General features: G+C 40.3%; 1 protein-coding gene across 2 annotated transcripts; it reads left to right on the forward strand.

The window, feature by feature from the left end:
* Window positions 1-230: 230 nt before the first annotated feature.
* Window positions 231-14747, forward strand: ift43 (intraflagellar transport 43). 2 transcript variants are annotated; one of them, XM_020713681.2, is made up of 10 exons: window positions 249-377; window positions 1393-1491; window positions 1583-1603; window positions 5850-5920; window positions 7675-7707; window positions 8144-8190; window positions 13096-13168; window positions 13857-13932; window positions 14041-14103; window positions 14368-14747. In XM_020713681.2, the coding sequence occupies exons 1-10, from the start codon at window positions 333-335 to the stop codon at window positions 14467-14469; spliced, it is 630 nt and encodes a 209-aa protein (XP_020569340.1). In that variant the 5' UTR covers window positions 249-332; the 3' UTR covers window positions 14470-14747. The 2 variants fall into 2 exon arrangements, with proteins under 2 accessions (XP_004082379.1, XP_020569340.1); XM_004082331.3 differs by lacking the exon at window positions 1583-1603 and having other exon boundaries at window positions 231-377.
* The last annotated feature ends 4769 nt before the right edge of the window (window positions 14748-19516 follow it).

The raw sequence follows: 19516 nt of genomic DNA on the forward strand, positions 1-19516 counted from the left end.
TATATTTGTTTACTTTTATCGTCAGATGGTCCCAAATAAATGTGAATTTGTGAATTATTAGCCACATCCATTTTTAAAGCTTTGCCATCCCCCTCCTTTTATTGTTTTTATAACTGTATGGCAAATATATACTTTTTAGGTGATGTGTGTAATATTTTGAAATTAAATACAGGTGGGCAATTATAAAAACGTTAATTGATTTCCTGTCTTTTAGTCAAGCAACTCGGATTCGCACGCTGATTGGTGTTGCTATGGACGCTGTTGCTATGTAACGCGTTAGCGTCAAACAGGAGCTTGGTTTTCTGTCTTTTTCTCCTCAGCTGAGGAGAAAAATGGACGACACCTTTCAGCTTGAATATGGTGGAGCGCCCAAAAACGTAAGCAGTTTGGTTGAATTGGTTCATAACAGGTGGAGAAGAGCACGTCTTTGCACATTTGTGTGGCGTAAGGGGTGAAGACGCACTTTAAAAGCCAAATCACGGTACGGTTAGCTAACTAGCCACTAGTAGGCCCTAAAGTTAAAACGCCGGGGGTTGTTACAGCTAGTTCACTTTTTATTGAAACAGTCAACGACACCGATACAAATGAGCTTGTTGTTTCTGGGCTACGAAAGCCGACAGATTTGTACTCGAGTTGCTATCTAACGAAAGGGTTTGCTATGCTAGCTAGAAAAAATTCCCGACATGCACCTTTTTTCGTTAGGGGACAGTTCTTTCTGCATTTTACCTTCATAGAAAGCTATACCAGACAGTTATGTAGAACAGATCAAGGTCACGACAGGGGCACTACTAAAACAACAACAAAAAAAAAACATATATATATATATATATATATATATATATATATATATATATATATATATATATATATATATATATATATATATATATATATATATATATATATATATATATAGGTTATTATATTCTTATTATGCATTTTTACAAAAAACAAAACAAAAACTGTGATAAAGATTATACATTGAGTGCAACTCAATTTTTTTAAACTTATTTTGTTGGTGAACCTGGGTCAGGTTCACATCATTTCCCTTTGCCTGCTTAGGTTTTCTATAGGCTCTCCAGGTTCCTTCCTGATTAGAGATTTGTGACTCTAAATGGTACCTTAGGGATGAATGGATGGTTGTGGTGACCCTAAACTGGTGACCTGGTCTGCTTTACCCCACCTTTGCCTACGGTAGCTATGAAGGGCTTCAGCAGCCCTTTAATGGGTATTAATAATAGATAAATTTTTTTCATGTATATTTAGTGGAGCAAGACATGTTGCATTTTTTTGTGCAAACCCAAGTATCATGAAAAGCTTAAAGCAAAACTTGCAAATATTTAGTAACTGATGAAAAAAAAACATTTTCCTAAGTTCCTCCTCATTTTCCAGGTTGCTAAATCTGGACGAAGAGCTCGTCCTCAGGCGAACCAATCGTCATTTGAAGATTCTCGCCATGCAAGGAAGTCCTCCACTTCTGCATCATTAGAAGTATGTAATCTACTGATAAGGCCAAGCTAGCTGCATTTCTTTTGTCTAAACATTTCCCGATGCAATAACTGCTTTGTTTTGTCCCATACATGAATCACATGATGCTGATGAGGTAGGTTGCCTGACCATGCCTGACATTTGCCTTTAATGCTCTAAATATAATTTACTTTAAACATTTTTACAGTTTTTAGATGCCTTTTTAAAATTGTTTTTGCACGTTTGCCTATTTCTAGTTGGTATGAAATAGTACCTCCCCATAGGTATATTGTTATTCCTAATTCTATCGGAAAATGCATATTGCTCTTAGAAAGTTCTGTTTGAAAATCTTTTGGTTCTTGCCGTTTTGTTGTTGTTACGTTTGTTTGTTTGCACTGGAGAAACGGAAACAAAAAAACTGTCTAAAATTCACTCCATGAATCAAAGTATTGGCACCCATAACTTAATATTTAGTTGCACCCTTTAAAAAAATTGTTGCTTCCTGTAATCATGAAAGTGTATCTCACACCTCTCTACGTGAATTTTGGACATTTCTTATGCAAACTGCTCCCGATTATTCAAGTCAAGAGGATCCTTTCTCCTTAATGTTTTAAAATTTCTGCACAGCTGTTCTATTAGATTTCGATCTGGACTCATTGCTTGTTGGCAGAATTCTCCAGCTCTTTATTTGGATCTATTTCTGAGTGCTTTCTAAAACATTTTGGGTCATTGTTCTCCTGGGAGGTCCATGATCTCTGAAGGAGATGCAGCTTTCTGACCACTATGTTGTGCATCAAAAATGTCTTGATAACAGTGGCGTTCAGACAGTCAAAGCATCCAGTAAAGCAAACCTAAAAAATCTTTGAAGGTCCAACATGTACTGTATATTTTATTTTGAAGGCCTCATTTCTTCTGTTGTAAACAGTATTATGATGTCCTTTACCAAAAAGTTCCACTTTTGTATCACTTTCTTCCAGGATTGCACTTTTGCTATATCAGTTCTCTCCAGCCTTGCTTTTTTTTTTAAATCATTTTGTCCAGTTCATTTTTCATATGTGTTGAATTTTTGTCAGGTTTGACTTAAGTTCTGCTTTTTTGTGTTGTTCCAGTGCATACAAAAGTAATAAACACATGAAATAAACACATATATTAAAACATTTATTTTAAAACACTAACATTATCTACATGCAAGAGTTTGAAGCGCTATTTTGTGCAAAACTCCTGGCATAATTTAAATTTACACACCACTCCCCATAGAGAGGGAACATTTTCTCTGTGAACTCTTAAAAAAAAAAAAAAAAAAAGGATGATGGTAAATTTAGAATTTAACAAGTAAGACTAAACATTATGAGAGAGGTCAAATAGAAGGAAATTGCGATGCTATTGTTGGCATTTGTGGAATCGGTCACATCTCTGCTCTGCTGGACTGTAAACAGGCCAACATTCCCAAAGCAGAAATTCCAGTAGTGCACTCGCTTTAGGCAATTCTTTCCAAATTAGGCCAACTTCCCTAATGTATGAACCCATATTCTCACGCCCCTCTGACCTCCTGTGCACATGCAATGCATTTTTTCAGTGTCGTGCAATTCAGATTTTTTTTTTTTCTTTGCTTCTAACCCTCTCGTGTCCTGACTAAAATACCCAACTGACTGGTCACATTCTTGACATTGTTTAAGTAAAAAAGTTGCTTTTATGGGCTCTTAAGGTTTGGCCACAAGTTCCATACAGACTGGCAGTGAGTCTTAATTTAGAAACCATAAGTTAATTGCCCCGAACAGCCCCAAACTATTTTACTACAACTGTCGGGTTCATATTTGGTCATGAAGATTTACAGGAGGAGATTTGTTTTGCTTCTCAGGACATGTATGGTCTTATACATTTTTGTTAAGAGAAAAAAAAATAGCAGAGGATAAAATTCTTTCTCACAAGGGTGCTTGACCTCATTATCTTGTCTCTCTTGAAAATAACTCATTGTCAAAAAAATTCTAAATATTAGAGATCACTCTGAGGAATTTTATAATCTTGCTCAGAAAGTTGTCATTGTAATAATCTCGGTTCTTATTAAAGAGACAGTTACTAATCACACAAAGTTGAGAGAGCTTGCTCAGCCTTGGCTCTCCTGATTAATAGTAATATACTAGGGAAGAGGGGGGGTCCCCCCCTCTTCTCTGCCTTACTTAATGGTGACATTTAAATTTATAAATGGTTTCGGTAAAGGAACCAGTCATGAAAGATTATTTCTCCTTTCATCATAAATGAAATAAATTAATCAGGAACACATTGTCCTTTGCAGACGCAATTTAGTAATGAGGAAAGCTGAGCCTTTTTCATTTCCAACATTTGTCTATAGTAGTCAACTTCCACACTCATATTCCCTGAGGAATTCCTTCATTCCGGAGCTGGTCTCAGGATCAAGAAGCGTGCTATTTTCAGAAAGAAAAACCTAAAGAAAAATTTGTTTTTGGGTCAGACATATATTTCCCACACTTAAATATGAGTGATAGAATACTGCAAGCAGATCTTTTTTTTTTAGCATGTAGCAGACTGCTTACCATTTATGCATTTAAAGATGTTTTGTCAGACAAATAGGCTTCCTACACGACCCTACACGGGAAAAAAATGTTCTTCTCAAAACAAGTTAAAACGTGCAAATTCCCTCTCTATAACCCCTAAAAGACTTCATAGCGCTCGCACCCTCGATTTTAATGCAATTCAGACACATGCTCACTACTTTTTTCTTTTTCAAAACGCTAATAGTGACGTCACTCTTTTGCCAAAGTAAAAAGCTAATAAATATGAACATTTTACGAAGATTATTTATGAATCCACTGTGTTTTGATGATGAAATTTTGTAGAATGTCCAAAAATATTAATTTTGATATATTTTTTCAAATGGCAAATTGTTCATATATATTCCAATCTTGTTAGCACGCTAGTTTTTTTGTAGAGACTTGTGGGAAATTTCCAGGACATTGGATTTTGGAATTGTAGATTCAGAAACCCCATCAAAACGGTGAGCGCCTGAAATAGTGCATTAAGAAAGTAGTCAGGGAGTTTGGACACAACCAAGTCAAAAAGAAAAACTGCCAATAATAGAATTAGTCTTAAGGAGATCTCAAAGTACTTTGCGATGCCCTGCCCTTTTAAGTCAAAATGAAATCTTGAAAGTAGCCATGAACCCTCATATTTAGGTATATAGTTCAGGTAATTGGAAATATTGGGTCTTAAAATAAGTTTGTATTGCTCAAAAAACAAGTTTTATATCTTCAAAGTAGGTATATTGATATGTCTCCCTCAAAATGCCAAATATTAACCTCTACAGCAGTCCAACAATTCTTATTGTTAGACAGTAATCTTTTTGAAGACGGACTGTTGCAGCTTTTAGGATCAAAACTATATATAAAGTTACTTTCAAAGGTTTAAACTGTCATGTTTCCCCAAATTAAGCAAGTTGGTTTCTTAAACAAGACCATTCACTATTCACATTATTTACTGAAAAAAAACATCAGATCAATTTATCATTACATGTGTTGCTTTAAAAAGATGTTTTGAAATCCAATGACTCATCAACAGTTATTCAAGATCTATTGTCCTAAAATAGGTTGATAGGTAGATCTTTATTTGTCATTGTCATTTGTACAATGAAATGAATTATTGTAGTGAATTAGTTTTGTCAAGTGTAACAAGATATTTAATTTAGAAATGTTTTAATTTTCTTTAAGGAAATTGGTAATGAAGAACCACAACTGTTACTCTGCCACCATGGATTAGTCGCATCGTTTCATTTTATATGAATATTTGTTTTACACATCAGGTATTGCTTTCGATATCTATGAAGGCTTTTGACAATCATTATCATGAATAACATTCATAACATGAATACCTTTTTTGTATTTTTAAAAAGATTTCAACATTAAATTACGCCGCACACTGCTAATCACGAGTGGATTTGACGCTAACTGAAGTTTTCTTTTTTTAAATTTTTTTTTTACTGTTACTTGTGTTAAATTTAGCTGACACAAAGGTAGAAATGTAGCAGCTCTTTTTGCCTCTGGTCACTAAAACCAGAACGGGCACTTTTATTTCCTGGTCTTTCCCTTCATTCTTTAGATACGCTCAAGTTGGTTTTTGGAATATTTATCCTTTTAAATCACCTCTGAGACACAAATTTCTTTTTATTGATCTTAAAAGTCAAAGAAGCACATCGTATCTGTGCTAATTTAAACAATACATTGATTTGACAGAAAATTAAAATAAAAACGAGACTAAAGCAGAATCATGCCGTATTGGTGCTTTAATTTTTGAAAAAAATGCAAAAATGGTCAAAATGACAAAATTAGGTTTGACTGATTTCTATAGTAAAAATGAATTTCTTTCTGCAGGGCCCCCCTCCTAAGCCGGCCCGGCGGCAGGGTGGCTGGGCAGAAGAAAGCTCTGGATCAGGTTCTGCCAAGTACGTATCGTCACTCCCACTCTCCCGTCTCCTTCAAAGTGGACACAGCAAGTCTGTGTTATGTGTTATTAATGAACTCTCATACTGCTGAATGAGTTTATTTATCAGTGAATATTTGGCACTCAGCCTGTGCATCAACAAGGTTAGAGGGAACCTCTGAGCGGGCAACTCTCCATTCGTCTTCATCTGTGAGCAAGGCAGTAATTGACATGGTTAATGCATCAGCCACAGGAGGGCACTGTTAGTCAGCCAGACACTTCATCACAGGGGTTCAAGCCACTTTATCACCCCTTACCACTGCAGTCTGCTCTTTACTCTGGGAGCACGACACAGAGAATTCCTGAAATATTTGAAACAGATGGAAAGTGCTCGCCACAGGTTTTGATCCAAAACTAACTATTCCAGAGATCTCAATACTCTTCTAAACTGAACATGAGATGTTTTAATATACCAGTGAGCAGATTTTTCTTCTTCCTGCCACTCTCTGCTTTTCCTCTTTCATCTCAATGCAAATGAGGACACGGAGGATTCATTGAAGTCAACGGGCGGAGTCACTTGTGCTTACTTACGTAGTTTACTGCACCGTTAGTGCAGGAAAAACAGCAAACTCAATGGATATTTCCATTCAAACAGAAGGTCAGCGTGTTGTATCGCCGCTTTTGCGTAACTGGGCTTGAATCTGAGTCTGAAAGTGATTGAAACACAAGAGGTGTAAAGGGGGTTTGCACGTGCATTGATCCTTTCTGAAACAAAGTAAGTAATGGTCCCCACTGGAACCAGCAAGGACTTTTCCTTTCAATGTCACCCCTCATGCTCAATCACCACCGCCCTCCTCCCACTAATCCAGGCGCAGAAATCCCAGGATTTGTAGATCTATCACTTGTAATTGACACTAAATGATCTGTCAGTTTATTGATGAACCTTTGAAACTAGGTTGCCACAATATATTTTATCCCTAACAACTTTTTCCAGACAGTTTTACCATGTCTATCGCTTTGCCTTACATGAGTCTTAATCAAGGGGCCTGTAATGTGTCTTAAGTGTCGCCACTCCCGCCCCCTAGACAGGACACAGTTCAAGGGCAGGCAGGTAGGCTTCTTCAGCTCATCCATGCCTAGCTGGGAAAGTCCATTTGTGATTTTTAGCTTCAGTGTTGAACTGCATTTAAAATATGTGGGGTAAAAAAAAACACAATTTTTTTGATAGTTCAGTTTTGTTCATTTTGCTCATATCATAATACAAGTGGTAATCCAGAATAATTGACTCTCACTCATTTAATTTTTAATGTTTTGTGAACTTGTATCAATATACCTTTTACAAAAGGTTGTCAAAAAAGAAAATAGTCAACTTTTCCTGGGATATTACAATAAATAGAATGATATTCCACATATTTATTAGATGTAATTTTCAGTTGCATTTTTGATTAAAAAAATTAAAGATTGTAGTTTTTTTTTCTTTGGGCAGTGTGTGATCTATATTAGTAGTAACATGGAAGGAATTCTGCGGTACTGAGAAACAACTGCCCAGAAGGGGGCATTACACAACCAGCAGTCCCAGGAAAATCCTTTTGGTCAAACTAAAATCCTTAAAAGAAGTTTTAGTAACTTCTTTAGTTGTCATTGAGGATGAATTGCCAAGAGTAGGGGCATGTGAACAAATAGGTGACCATGAAGAAACTAATGATAAAAGGGTAATACTATGCAGTCTGATTGATTGTGGCGTAAATGCTAATGCTTTTTTCTGTGGTTTTACAGATCTTCTAGAAGACACACAGAGAACTTTGAGGAGTAAGTTCACATGACAGCTCAACAAAGTTGTTAATTTTCCGGGTGCATATTTTTGCATTTATAGTAAAACAATTTGCCTATTTTGTCAGTTTTTTGCATGATTAATAAGGTGCTATATTTTCATACAACTGCAACAACAATTTTTAAGAAATATTGTTAAACTTGGCCTTAGTATTTTGCTGCAATGTGACAGACTTGTAGTTGCACACAAATGAGGGTTATTCAGTCTGTCTGCAGCCCTGACAACACAATAGTGTGGCTTTGTCTGAAGCAGTCGTTCTTAAAGCTTTTGGAAAATAAACAAAAATGGGTAAATCATCAAAGCCAAGCCTACTAGCCAGCTCTCTCGCCTCCGACTCCCCAGCATGACCTCACTGTCAGGATGAGTTTTAAAAGCATTCAGTAACTCATACGCTCACACTTCCTGTTCCTACAGCCATCGCCTGCGACCACAAACCCCCAAAGGATCAGATGATGAAGGAGGTAAGAGCACCCTTACAGCCCCCCACCCCCCTACTCTTTGTGATGTCTCCTCACGGGCAAAAAGGAGCCCTCCAGTGCCTCTCCCGCACATTTATCTTTTGAAAATAGAGCAGATAAGCAGACAGTCAGATCATTGCTTTTCAGTGACGCTCATGTCATATTTATTCCTGAATCCTGCATGGATTCATGAACTAAAAGTTTATGTTTAACCACTGAGTAAGTAGGGGAAAAAAATTCAAATCAGACCTTGTGTGGAGTATTTGGATCTACTAGTAAAATTCAACTGTTTACAGATCTCAATATTTCCGTTCATTAATCCAGTGTCTATACAACCATTATTCCTATCGAGATGCTGGAGCCTGGCCAGTTACTGACTAGCGATAGCAGGCTACATCCTGACAGTTCGTCAGTCCATCCCAGGACCCTTATTCACTAAAAAACCAATGAATAAACTGTTTACTGGTTTCATTCTCTGATCATTGGGAAGAGTTAAAATATTATAACATTAAATCTAAAGGTATTTTTGTTGTTAGCAAATGCAAATAATTATATTGGCATCAATTAAATACCATTAAACAGAAGTATATATATATTAATATAATGGGTGTAACAATTCATTCTAAGAATTATTCGATTCATATCATAATTTGTGGTTAATGATATGATTCATAATTTATATTGGTTCATTTTGATCCAATTCACTGATCTAAAATCTTTAGCCTAAAATTCAACCAGTGTGACTCGGAGATAAATACCTGGGTATTGAACAGTACAGGTGAAGTTTTCAAGATTCCTTGTATGTCTTGCAAGATAATGAAATGTATGTTTAACAAGTAAATGGGAATTAAGGGTAAATCCATTCACATTTAGGTTTCCTAATGTTCAGCCCACTGTTGTTTTTCCACATCAAAATAACACATTATTAGAACATTCTAGCCCACTGTATAGTCACGTGTCTTTGCAAAAGTCAAAGTGTTTCCATACATTGGACTGGAATGATGGACTGATCAGTTTTTTGCTGCCATCACGTGTGTGTTGTCCGCTGTGATGGTACTTGGTCGTTTTTACGTTATAGTAAAATGAAATAAAATTCAAATGGTATTTTCAAAGATTTATATAGTTGGTTTATTTCAGTCCGAAACGGTTTTTCTCATTGTGTTGGTCAATTTGGTAAACAACATGCCTCAGACATATCCATCTGATGGGATGGTGGGAAAACAATTGATTAATTTAATTACTCGTTACACCTTTAGCAAATGTATTTGAGATGAATGGAGAGTAGGAGAAAGCTACTGACCATGTGAAGCACATCCAGCTGAAATTGAACAATGTAGAGAGGCAGTGTAAAAGCCATGAATACATTTGTGAGATTTAAGAAGTGTATAAGTTTTTTTCCCATTTGGTATTACCGGTAACTTTATTTTTTACATATTGTTCACACAAACAGTTAAATATACAGTGCATCGGCATGTTATATTCCTAGTGAATTTTCTTCAGAGTAACTAAGACTCCTAGAAATTGCTACAAGTAGTTCAAACTCAGACTAAACTTTGCAGAAAAAAATGTGCAGATTAAAGGCTTTCTTAGCACTCAAAAGGACAGCAAAACAAACATACAGTGAATGTGGGTCTTTCTGTGAAAGTTCATTTCATAATCCTCATGATAAAAACCCATGTGATCGCTCATTTGGTCAAATTCTGGGATGATTTGCATGGGTGACCTGTCCAGGTTGCACCTCATCTCTTACACTTTCGTAAATGCAGCAACCTCTCAGATCTGTGAGACCCTGAATAAGAACCCGAAGAAGTGGGTTTTTGAAAATAAAAACTATAGGGATGGATTCTACGAATCAGTCAACACTCATTTTTTTTATGATAAGACCACAAAGAAATCTAAATTTGTGTTAAAAAAAGCTCCCCTTTAAAGTTTTTTTAATGTAAAAAAAAAAAATGTTTCCAGCATGTACAAACAAGTAGTCCATTTTATACATTTCAATCCAGAAATAATCAAAATCTTGTTCTTTAAATACAAGCTTTCATTTATAGAAACCCACAGCTAATGGAAAGCATTGCGGCTGGTTGGAAGCCATCCACCTGGAATGGCAGACACAAACACACTTGCATGCACGCACAGTGTCAGATAGAGGCTGCTGAATACAGATGTGTTGCTAGCTCTGCTGCTCTGACTGAGTGACCTTTGGGCTCCCACCAAACAGAGTGTGAACTTAGGCTGGGTGTTTCTTTGAGGTGATCTTGAAGATAATTGTTCTGTTTCGCAGTTGTTGTACGTATCGGTCAAACAGTCACAGAATAGAGCAGTTAGCATGCTGCGCTCGCCTCCTTTTATTGAAGAACTTGCAGACCCCTGTGTCTGAGATATTAGCACTGGACAAATTAACAACTGACATTTTTGATCTTGATCACTCCTTCTGAAGCATACTTATTACAGCTGTGCAGCATCCACTCCCTCTGTTTTCAAATTTTATCTATTAAAAATCTTATTTTGTTATTTTAAAACACATCTTTGAGTCTTGTAAGAACACTATAACTGGAATAATATGAAGCTGAACAGCAAAAAAAAAATCAATGCTTTACCAGCAAAAGCTGCAGTCCATAAATAGCCAGCTGAATAAAAAGTACAGACAGCTGGTTTTGGAAAGATTATTACTCTGAAAAAAGGGAGACCTCTTAATACAGAGCTGGAGGCAGGGCCATTGGAAATTACAGTGCTGAGGGTTAGTGAGATAGCCCCTGCAATCTTGATTATGTCCCCAACCCTTATCCCTTATGTCTCCTGGCTAAAAGCAGAGGGACCTGCAGAGAGAAGGCTTGTCCGGCTCCCTGCTCCCACCTCTCCTATCACCTGCCCCCGCAGCGCCCTGCTGGTCCCTTCAAATAGCCCCAGTCTCCCAAACACAATCATCTGTTTCATGTCTCACTCTTACACTTCGATGAGTTGAATATTGTCTTAGGAGTCCTTTCAGAGGGATTTGCGCCTAGGTAATAATTTGGCTGGACTCAGATTACTGGAGCACAAGTGGTGCGCAGAAATGTCCTCTTCTTCAAAGTCGCTGCCTGGAATGCGCCCACCGGGAGTATGTGTACATTCTCAGCAAATTATCCCCTTTTGATATTTACATGCTTCAGTGAGGAAGCCGGACGTGGCTCTGTAATAGGGATACGCGTGGCCCGCTTGCTGCCAGACAAAAGCCACCTTGATACACGTCCAGCTGAGCGCAGGAAGTGGCTGAATGAGATGTGTGCTTCCCTGAGGAGAGACGAGTCCTGCTGATGAAGTCGCCCTTTGCTTTGGAGGAAAACGCCTGTTTGCAGCACCTCCAACGGCCTTGTTGACCTCTTGTAATAGATTGAGCTGGAAAAACCATTTGAAACTCCTGTTCTATTATTTTTTAACAAACTTTGCATATAGACAGCATATGATCTGTGGTTCACATTGAACTCTCATGAAGTGTGTTAGGGGCACATTATCAGCTGAAGTAAAAAAAAAAAAGTGAGCAATGGACACATAGGCAAGCCAGGTAGCTTTTTGCAAAGCTGGAAGGCAAAGCTTTTTGATGTCATTGCACTAAGACCATTAAATTTGATTGGGAGTCCAGGGGGGACGGATTCTGCTGAACGCTGTGCTTTGTAAATGAGAGGACAAAGTGTCACCAGGGCCTCATGAATATGAAGTACCCGCGCCTGCATTTATTTGGATATCAGAAACACAGATGAATCTTGTCAGCAGCTAAACGAGCATGGCATTTTTAATTGGGTTTAATTAAAAAAAAAGAAAAAGAAATGAGTCATCGGAAAAAATAAAAAAAAGGTTTGCGATCCTGTGAAACTCAACGATTGAGTTCTACTTTTTGACACTTTTTTTCAGTTTTCACACCACACACACTGATGCCTTTTTAAACAGTTTATTTTCAGCGGTTATTTTGAAGGAGGGGTGACACAGATGCTGAGATATTTCCTCACATCAGATTCAGACTTCCATCTCCCCACCTCTATTTAGCTGCTCTATTGACTTTCCCCTCAGGGTGCAGTAGTGTGGTTAGAGATTACTGACAACCTTCTTCATGCAGTTCAGCCGTCTAGCTTCTTTTTCCTCGTTCTCTGTCTCCATCAACACTTGGATGTAGTCCTTGAAAGGGGGTAGAGTTTGCTTCCCCATCTGGAACTATGTTTCATAGGATAAAAACACATTTCTTTAAGTCCTAACTTTTTTTTCTTCCTTTTTTTCTGTAGCTACTTCTCAATAATGCTTCAGTTTTTTAAATAAATATGTCAGTCTGAGAAACGTTGTGATGGTTTGCCCTGGCCTTCTTGGGAGCAGAGCCATACTCTGTCCTGTTGCGTTTTGCCAATTAAAGTGGGTTCCCACTGTTTGAGCAGCGGGCTGGCGGCTGCCACCCGCAGCCCCTGCCAGGCCGCCCGGTGACTTCCGACCCCACACAGATGGGCCCGCGACGAAATACTCCTGCACATGGCTGGATGCGGCCCCAGTCGGAGTGGCAGAGTGGACGTGGAGGTCGGCCTACTGGCCACCGTGGGTCCTGGGGGTTGTGGCGCTGACAGGGCCCAAATGCTAAGGTAGTGGGGGGGGGGCTTTCTGGGGGAGCCCCTGGCCAGCACCCCACCCCCCACCCCCCATCACAGCAGGATGAGCTGCTGCCCGGCCTGCTGAATATTCATAGCCGCATGGCTATTGTGACAGGTCAGCTCTTATGAGGCAGTGAGAGAAAAGAAAGTGTCACACAGCGTAGATGACATGCAGACCCACACACCTCCAGCAGCCTCACGCTGGATAAGCAGTGTGCTTCAATAACTATTTATGCATTGATAAGCATTGACTTTATTCTTGACGCTTTTCCAGATACAATCATATTGCTTCTGTTTTTAGATATTCCTGTGATTCCGGACCTTGATGAAGTGCAGGAGGAAGATCTGACGATGCAGGTTGCTGTTCCACCAAGGTGCTCCTTAAAGTCACCCCCCCCCCAACCACTTTAGATTCAAATAAATATGAACTGTTCGTCCCAGACAGGCGGGTGACAGTTAACCCTTGACCGTGCCCGGGATACTTATAAGCAGGCTGCTGTGGGGACTGTGATGTCGCAGTGCGCCTTGCTTTATGTGTCTGAAATAGAGAAATAACAGTTTGATGTGATTTATGCAACTCCGTTTCCAGGCCCCGTACTACCCAGGTCCTCTGATTTACAGGGCAGTGAGAGACACGGCGACATGTGTCGACAGTGTAGCAAGGCTATGACAGTGGTGGAGGTTATTAGGCTGGGGCTTGCTCTCTGTGAGAGATAATATCCACATTGAACTCATTGCAGGGGCAATGTAGCGTATAATGTGCAGTAAGTAGGACTGGCATGCGCTGCTAGGTCCCGGCCACTTTCAGAGCCCCCCCCCCCACTTAATTTCAACCCACTGATAAGCAGCTGGGTTTCAATTTGAAGCGTTTAACAGTTGGCAACCATCTTTTTCTCTCTGTGGTCTTTGCTTGAAGTCCTGAAGCTTATTTCAGAGGAAACCTCAAACTTATCTGAAGATATTTCTCAGATTTGTATCAGATAAAGTGAAGGCATAATTATTTTGGTACTCTTCTTTTCTGGCTTACTTTTCTTCATTGTTCTGACTTCTTTGTACTCTCAGCATCCACGTGAGCCAGGTGATGACCTACAGAGATCTGGACAACGATCTCAAGCATTACTCTGCTTTCCAAACTTTAGTAAGTCATGGCGTTTGGGTTCATTCATTTTTCAAGATGGCCTCTTCAGCTCTGTGATGCTCATCAGTTACTGAAAATCAGGAACTTTTTACATCTCTCCTTCTTCAGGATGGAGAGATCGACTTGAAGCTTCTCACTAAGGTTTTAGCCCCAGAGCAGGAGGTGAAAGAGGTGAGAATATTTTTTTTTCTTTTTTAGTAAATATAGCTCCTGAGCTCCACATAAAGAACTGCCCAGCTGTTCTGAAAGCACCAGTGGAGGCTGCCACTCTTGTCTCTCAGGTAATCAAGATTTATGATGTGTACATTAACAACCTCTGCTCCCCCCCACCCCCATTCTCCTCTCCTTGCTCTCTGCTTTTCCTTCTTGGTGTGCTTCCCTCTGCTTCCTACACTCCTGCTCTCGGCCTCTGTTCTGTTCCTCCTTGCTCTTCAGGATGATGTGAGCTGGGACTGGGATCATCTGTTTACAGAGGTGTCCTCGGAGCTGCTGATTGAATGGGATCAAGGAGAGAGCAGCGAACCAGGCTTGAAGTGACTTTGGATCCTTTAATTAAAGTTTATTTTACTACTTCTTTACACAGAGTTGTATTTTTATAAATGTCTTTAAACAGTTTTGTTGCCTAACTTTTTTTGTATATAAACCCACAAGGTTTTGAATTGTTTGTTAAAAATAGCAGTCACAGATAAACATGCCCTCTCTGTACCGACAACATTATCAACAGCAACATACAAGTCCAAGGTTGATAATCAGCTAAGCTGAAATCCACTTGATTGTGTTTAAATTAACATTCCTCATTAAAGCCTACAACCTTATTGTTATTGACTCTGCCATTGACTTTATCTTGCAGCTCTTCGACAGGAACAGCCCCTTCTTCACTATTATCTCAAATGCATTGAACAGAGTTCCGATTGACACCTGAGGGATTAACATACATTATACTTTTTTTACTGAATCAAGAGAATGTGAAATCTTTCTCAAAGTAGCGAGCAAATTCTACACAGGCCTGTTGAAGCACAGAGTGCAGACTGCGTTTGCTCTAATTCCCTTCAGTCATTTGTGGTTTGTTAAATATGTTGCATGTCGTGCTTCAGGCGTGCTGATTGCATGTATCAACATTCAATCTTGTCTTTGGTTCATGCGTCTGAATATAAATGCGGACCTCCAAAGTCCAGGAAGGTCTATGAGGAAATGGTTGTAACATTTACAGATGTGTGATTAAGTTTATTTCAGTGGCAGAGATCAGTCTGGTGGCATTTGGAGATGCACAGCGAAGCCCTCAAGGACACAATGTACGCATCCAACAGCTCAATCACTGCTCATCACTTAAACATCCCGATTTTTAATTTTATTTAGCAGGCCTCGAATCAGCTTTCTTCATTTGTAATACTCAGGTTGAAGCCTTCACTCGGGATACCTGTGATCAGAATGTTTGTACAGGACATCAGAGTCTGGCACTCTCATTCTGTGAGTGATCTCAGGTCTCCATCAGACATACAAATGCACACTTTTTTTCTTCTTTGCCGCCTTCACAATTGGCTTGTTCAGCCAGACATAATGAATTCTGCCCATATGCCCTGAGCAGCTGCTATGTTGCCCCTTCCTCCTGCCCCCGCCGAGCTGCGAAGTGCCCATCCATGTAGAGACAACCTCTAGCTGTCTCTCTAGAGAAGCCTAAGCCTGCTACTCCTCCGCTGGCATCCAGCCGGTGCTGTCCGAGGTGGACGCTGGACGGACCGAGGACTCAGATTAGGGCCTGCGATCATGAGTTGCGGCCGGCCTAGAATGATTGGCCCCGCCGTCTGCGGATCAGAGAGAGGATTAAAGGCAGACATGGATCCAAAAGTGCTGTTTGCCATGTGCTTGCATCCAGATTTTCAAAGTGACCTCTCTCCCGCCTCATCCCGCTGCTTTCCTGTCCTCCTTTATTCTCTCCATGTCTCTGTGTCTACTGTACATCCTGACGCTGCAGCGGGGCAGAGGATGACCTCTCGCTGTCCGGGTGCTGGGAATTCAATCACATCAAGTCAAAAACAACAAAAGATTTCCAGCAGAAAAAGTGGTTTATTTTTCTTTTTGGATCTTTCTGATATCATGTTTAATTTCCCAGTATAAAAACAAAATATAAAGGAGAGATTAAATCCTTTTTTTTTTTTTTACAGATTTAAAAAAAAAAAGATTCTTTCCCTTTTTTATTAACAAACCTTTTTGTTCTGCTAAAATCCGTATGAACTGACACTGATGTAAATTAATGATGGAGCTTTGTACTTAAAAGCTGCAGCTTGTTTATGCCAAATCCACTCATCTGGTTTTTATCCCGCTGCAAAGTAATACAGTTTTAGGAAAAATCCAGTAAAGGCCCACTTAAGTGTTTTCCTGCTGTCCTTCGACAGGGATCTCATAATGTATTTGATATTGGGTGCTAATTGTGAGCGCATGCAGGCTCGAGCAAATATGCTTCCAGCTCAGGCTAATATGCTGTAGTGTTGACAGAAGTTTATACATCTTATCTGTTTTCAATATCTCCCTTCCATATGGCTTAAAAGCAATATGCTGAGTCGTTAATTAAAGAAAATGGGGAGATGTGGAGATAGGTTGGGGCCCCTCCGACACAGAGTAAGGAGTGAGGACAGACAGGATAAAGCTCAAGCATTATTAGGTCCGTCTCATTTTAGCCAGGGCCGTGTGCTTGTCACAGCTTCCCTGTCAGTGACCCGGTGGGTCTGTAGCGGGTAGCACCAACTAAAACAGGATAAGTGGCAAATAGAAATCACTATTATGGCACCTTTTACTTATAAAGTTACACATATTTGCAAGGTCAAATGGAACGACATGCAAACACAACCATATTCATTCAGAAGTCTTTGAAATAAACCTCGAAAGAGGCCACAGTACTGATATGAAACAAAGACTTCATGCTTTTTTTTTTACTTTAAAGTCCTCCACATGCGACAAACGCAGTCAAATCGATATCATTTTTGATCAAACAGGCGGTTTACCTTTGAAAATGTTAGATTAAACAGATTTTTTTAATCAGTTTTACTGCATGGTTAGAAGCCCACAGGGGGTTGTGGGAGGGGAGAGGGAGTTACATTACAAAAGTGACACAAAAGTATTTCTTTTTATAAATTTACTTTTTTTCCTATGTCATTAATTTTTTTTTTTGTTTACCCCAGGAGGGCTCAGAAATGACATGCATATGACATGGAAAGTCCCTAAACATCAGACAGCCTTCATGTTGTTAGCAAACCAGTAAATCAAAGAGTAGAAAGGTTGAAAAAAGAAATCATTAAAAAAACAGTTTTTGGTATAAACTGTTGGGATTGGAGCATAACTCCCCGTTTTTATTTGATTCTTTATATATTTTGTTGGTGTTCTGCTGCATGTTTGAAGGCGAGAAGAACATGAAATACAGTCAGGTTCAACATTTGTCATGTATTTTATTATTTCCCTTCCCTCACCTCTCTGTCTTGTAGGCAAGGTCCTTCATTTTTCACATGAGTGGTTTTCTTATCATTGTGGGCCCTCTCTGCTGGCCTATGAGTGACTTAAAGGCAATAAAACACAAAACATTCCGTAAAACATGGATGCCTCTCTGGTCCGGAGGCCCTGCAATGCCTTCCCGGGAAATTATGATAATAATTCAGTGGCGGTCGGAATGACCAGGTCACTGTGAAGGTGAAGGGGCAACAGGAAAAAGGCTCATCTGGGCTCTGTGTGCAGGGACGGGTCAAGGTGGCCTGTTGGGTCTGATACCCCTGCCCCTCCTGCCCCAGCCATAAACACTTTCCGTCGTGGAGAATGTTGGCCAGGTCCACCGCAGAACCACTTTTTTCCTGTAGGTGTTGGCGATAAAGAACTGGCTGATGGGAAAGTGATTTTGTTGGCCTCCTGGCAGCAAAGAGGCACAATGGCCGACAGAAGAAAATGTCTGAGTCGACACAAACTCTGTCTTTGCCCTCGGAGGGTCAAGTCTGTCTTGAACTCTGTGCTTTGTAATTTTGTTCCTTCGGAGGGGAAGACAAAAGGCAAGAGGCGGGACATTTATTATTCTTTTTATTGTTGAACTGCTTGTAATTTGTGCTGCCTATTTGTTGCTGGGTGCGGGGAGGGCTGGATGTGGTCCCGCAACACCCCTGGAGTGTGTGAATGAGGCAGAGTAAGGACAGGAAGAGCGTCGAGCTCCACCACCGAGGTGCTGACAGAGTGGATAGAGGGGCTGAGGCTGCACCTGTTCCGGCCCAGCACGCTCTCAGCAGGGTCCCGTCAGGGTCTCAGCCTTCTCCTGGCATCTGTGATGGGAGCTCGGGCCAGTCCCACCTCCAGTGCTTGCTCCACCTCTTCGTAGCTTGCGGAAAGGAGAAGAGAGGCGCTGGAGGCTCCATCTGCTGAGGGCTCGCTGCGGTCTTTGCAGCCCGCCTGGGGAAAGGGGTTGGTGGGCCTGTGTGACTCTGCCACAGGGTCTCACAGTGGTAGACCACAGCACGGCACATCACATGTCACCTGCCAGCTGGCCAGACTTTCTCCCCTGTAAACAGAGACTAATGACCATTCAACATAGACACACACACTAAACACTTCTCCCTGAGGTGGAGTGCAGGGGGAGAGTAAGTGAAAAGGCTCTGCTTGTTTGCGTAGGAGCGCAGCCGGTTGAGGTTTTTCTTTGCAAGATTTGTGGTTATTAGAGCTTTGCAGAGGGGGCTCGCATCACAGCAGGACATTGCTAAAGCTTCTCTCAGATTCTGACCCCAAATCACAGTCCAACATTTGCCGCCTCAGTGCCACATCACAGGCCTCTGAAGTCAGCAGCTGAGCCTTTAAGTCTCTCTGGTTGGATCCCAGTCCTGAAGAACTACACAAAACAAACAACTCAGACAATGCTAACTTTTTAAATATTCACTTCACAAAAAGTTAAGTTTGTAATGTGTCTCTGCTCAGCAAAAAAAAAACTTTGCCTCTTAAGCTCAGTTTTCCAAATATGTTCCTCATTAAAATCAAATCATTATTTAATGCATTTTGCAACTAGATAATTTCACATTTGTATTTGACCTGATGTGTCCTGAGCTTGTGCATTTATAGAAATAATTACAAACAAGAATGCAAATAAATGAAATGCAGAATGGGATGTGACATTGAGCGTTTTTTCACAGCTAGGCAGAGAGGGGGGGAGGTCACCCAACTAGGCTGAGCTACTGGCGGCTCAAGCCCCACTGGTCCACCGCAATGACTTGGCTTAATCTACAAACTAGCAATAAATATCTGGCCATCATTTATTTTAATTCACCCCTTTCTTGCTCAGATGGAATGGATTTTTAACCTTGTATGAGAAGGACACACACATGCTGCCTGCCTTGCCTTAGCTGCTAAATTATTCTTCATTCTTCAGGGGAGAAAAAAATGGAGTCTGCCGTTGCTCAAACTGTCAGCTCCAATGAGAAGGGCGCATGAAAACGTTGCCACCAAACCCGAGGATTGGAAGGGGAGTGGGCAATGCAAGACCTAGGGAGAGAAGTGGGGGTGATAGAGAAAAGGAGTAGTGGAAGTGGGGGAGTCAGCAGCCTCCAGAGTGATTTATTTGCCAAAT

This window comes from Oryzias latipes, chromosome 22 (assembly GCF_002234675.1).
Source record: "Oryzias latipes chromosome 22, ASM223467v1".
In the NCBI taxonomy this organism is placed as follows: Eukaryota; Metazoa; Chordata; class Actinopteri; order Beloniformes; family Adrianichthyidae; genus Oryzias; species Oryzias latipes.

Bases quoted from the DNA above. Each gene is read 5' to 3' on its own strand.
- ift43 (XM_020713681.2), top strand. From the start codon at position 333: ATGGACGACACCTTTCAGCTTGAATATGGTGGAGCGCCCAAAAAC. The intron at 378-1,392 runs GTAAGCAGTTTG...CTCATTTTCCAG, and splicing joins ATGGTGGAGCGCCCAAAAAC to GTTGCTAAATCTGGACGAAG. The intron at 8,191-13,095 runs GTAAGAGCACCC...TTCTGTTTTTAG, and splicing joins AGGATCAGATGATGAAGGAG to ATATTCCTGTGATTCCGGAC.